Source organism: Notothenia coriiceps, unplaced genomic scaffold, assembly GCF_000735185.1.
Source record: "Notothenia coriiceps isolate Sejong01 unplaced genomic scaffold, NC01 NC01_scaffold00026529, whole genome shotgun sequence".
Lineage (NCBI taxonomy): Eukaryota > Metazoa > Chordata > Actinopteri > Perciformes > Nototheniidae > Notothenia > Notothenia coriiceps.
In genome coordinates this window covers 1-2,986 of record NW_011359230.1, presented here as the reverse complement: position 1 = coordinate 2,986, position 2,986 = coordinate 1, and the positions used below count along the sequence as shown (strand labels likewise).

General features: G+C 39.3%; 1 protein-coding gene across 1 annotated transcript; it reads right to left on the bottom strand.

The window, feature by feature from the left end:
* Positions 1-1,464: 1,464 nt before the first annotated feature.
* LOC104957202 (sodium- and chloride-dependent betaine transporter-like) lies at positions 1,465-2,473 on the bottom strand (the record flags this gene model as incomplete). Its single annotated transcript, XM_010784810.1, has 4 exons — positions 1,465-1,577; positions 1,664-1,788; positions 2,106-2,209; positions 2,339-2,473. Coding segments are annotated over 4 exons (477 nt in total), but the record flags the coding sequence as incomplete, so codon positions are not given.
* Positions 2,474-2,986: the final 513 nt, after the last annotated feature.

The following is a 2,986-nucleotide window of genomic DNA, read 5'->3' as shown; positions in this document are numbered from 1 at the left end:
TAATCAGAATCTGCAAAGTAACTCAAATAAGTGTAGTGCAGTAAAAATACCAGGTTAACCTCTGTATTGTAGTGGAGAAAAATTACAAAGTAACAATGAGCTGTCATGTGGGTATATTAATGCTGCGCATTATGGACACAAGCGATTTTCACCCATTTATTAATTATATGTTTTACATTTGATAACACCAATGTCATGGCAACTTCTAATTGTGGGAAAAACGAAAACGTTCAGTAGAGACGTCCCATAGAACATTTTGCGAAACACAATAGCCAGCATGTGTAGTTCTGGGGGGGACGTTCGATTCCAGTTTTGGATAGTCTGGCGTGGTTTCGTTCCATTTCAAACAGCTGTTTGACGCTCGGCATAACCTTGGCGCACTGCCACTCCAACATCCAATCCCAGAGCTTGAAGATTAATCACGGGGACTGTAGTCCTAAACGATAGCTGGGGATTATGGGTAGTGTAGTGTCTTCGGCCATCCTAAACTCCTAGAGGCCTACGTCTGTTTCCGGTTATTTTTATTTTGAAATTCAGTTCCTGAAGGACAGCAAAAAAGCCCGAGATTATTGAAATAAACCGATAAATAAAAACAAGGATAATTGTGTGTTATTGGTGAGTAAATAACAGTGTGTTATTTTGAAAAGAATAACAAATTAGAAGGAAAAAAAGATTTAAAAAATACAGATTTCAGTATCCTGAGGCTCTGAGCCCCATTTATTTTCCTCACAGACGGCAACAAAAGTCAGAAATTATACGATTTTAAATAAAAGCAATAATTGTGGCTTGATATTGAGTAAGAACATGTTTTTATGAACCACACAGCTTCCGGTCTTCCTATAACACGTAATGCCGTGAGACTAACAATAGAAACAGAAATACATTGCTTTTAAAATCGTGCTGTGCAACACGAAAAAAAGGGGGAAATCGTGTTGGTGAACACGAATCAATAGATAAAAAATCGTGTTGGTGAACACGAAATGCCATGAGACTGGGTTGTGAAAAGTGCTATATAAATACACTTGCCTTGCCTAACAAATCCCTGGCCCAGAAAGCTTATTCTGAGTCTATCGACAAGTATAGCTGAGTTGTTTAGGAATGTCAGCTATTGAGTCCATCTTGAACCAAAGAGTAATTACAATTCGGATAGTGGATGAAAAGTCAGAGGTAGTACGTTTTTACTAAAAGAAAAATATGTCAGAAGAAAGTCAGGGAATTCATCATTTTTGGAAAGTGGAGTTTGATGGCAATCCATCCATCGTTTTTAAAAGTATTTTAGTGTATATTAAAGTGGTCGACTGACTGACCGACTACATTTCCATCATATTATATTAATATTAAATTCTCCAATATTAAATTCTCCAATGTTTTTACATGTGTGTTCACTGGTACAGCATAAACAGTTGCAGCATATCTTAAGTTAATCCTATGTGAAGGACACCAACCGTTTTTGGTGTATCTTACCACAGTGTCCAGTCCCAACAGAATGAGCATAATGAAGAAGCAGGCGGCCCACAGCTGAGGCACGGGCATCATGGCAACAGCCTGAGGAAAAGCGATGAATGCTAGCCCCGGGCCTGCGAGGACAGAAGAGACATTTGAATTGTTGTGAGGGTACTTTTGATTCTGAGAGAGATGGTAGCTTTGCACTTGAAAATCATACCTGATGTGACGACCTTTTCGATGGGAATGGCCTGTTTTTCGGCCATGAATCCGAGACATGAGAAGACTGCAAACCCGGAAACTAAGCTGGTGCAACTATTGAGCACACATAACCACACACTGTCCCTGCATACACAAACACAAAGCACAGCATGTACTGACAGCAATAGACTTTATGTTGTTGGGCGGACAATCCGTCCTTAGGTAGTTTTGATGTTCTTATTGCCCCTAGATGTATCTATATCTTAAGGTAGTTCTAGTTTTCATATTTGAGATTTACAAAAGAAAGCAAAGCTACACTTCATCCCCTATTTCTTAGTATTGTTTGAATGCAGTCATACATTATTATATAACCCAGTACGTGGCAGATACTCAAAGAAAAGAAAAACCCAATCAACAAAAGCTCCCAATATATTAATGGAGCTACTGATCACATGACTAACCTGTAACAGTTGTTTGTGACTTTGTTGTAGCTGCTCATTGTGATATGGGTTCCTGATACGACGCCATAGGAGAAGAGGACCTGGGCACAAGCCTCCATCCACACCTCATGAAGAAAGATTTAAAAAACACGTATTTAGGTCATCAACGTTATATCAGTCACAGGAGGATCTTGTTTCATCTACCTACTTTTGTGAATTCAATTCAGGTAGGTGTGAAACTGTGCAGGGTCTACCTGAAGGTCTACCAGGCGAGAAGGATCTGGATACAGGTAGTAGACCACACCCTGCCAGGCCCCCGGCAACGTCAACCCCCTGACCAGCAAGATGGCCAGCATCACATAGGGGAACACAGCCGTGAAATACACCACCTGAGGTGAATAAAAAAAATCCTCTGTTTATTATGTTACCTGTTTGTAGAGGTCTACTTAATATGTTATACTGCACATGAACAATACAACAACATGAACAATGGTAGGTAGCTCATTTGAATTAAGAGGAATCAATTGTACAGCTGCCAGGAGATGCACATCCTGCACCTGGTAGGATACCTGCAGAAAGGTTGTAACGGGTAAAAAATACATTTATATAAATCCAAGGGCACAAACACAGATAGAACAAATTCATGTCATTGGAATTCATGTCTAATATGTTAGAGGAGAGTGGACAATGTCTTTATGCCCAATCAAACTTGGAATGTGTACGTTTTCTTTGCAAAACTACAGGTGGCATTGTTAGGAAAATATCACTCGTCACCGGCTTGAGCATCAATAATCAGGATACATGTATTTATTATCATTGCAAGAACGGAAGTAGTCATCACATCAATCAATCAATCAATCAATCAATCAATGTTTATTTATATAGCCCAATATCACAAATGT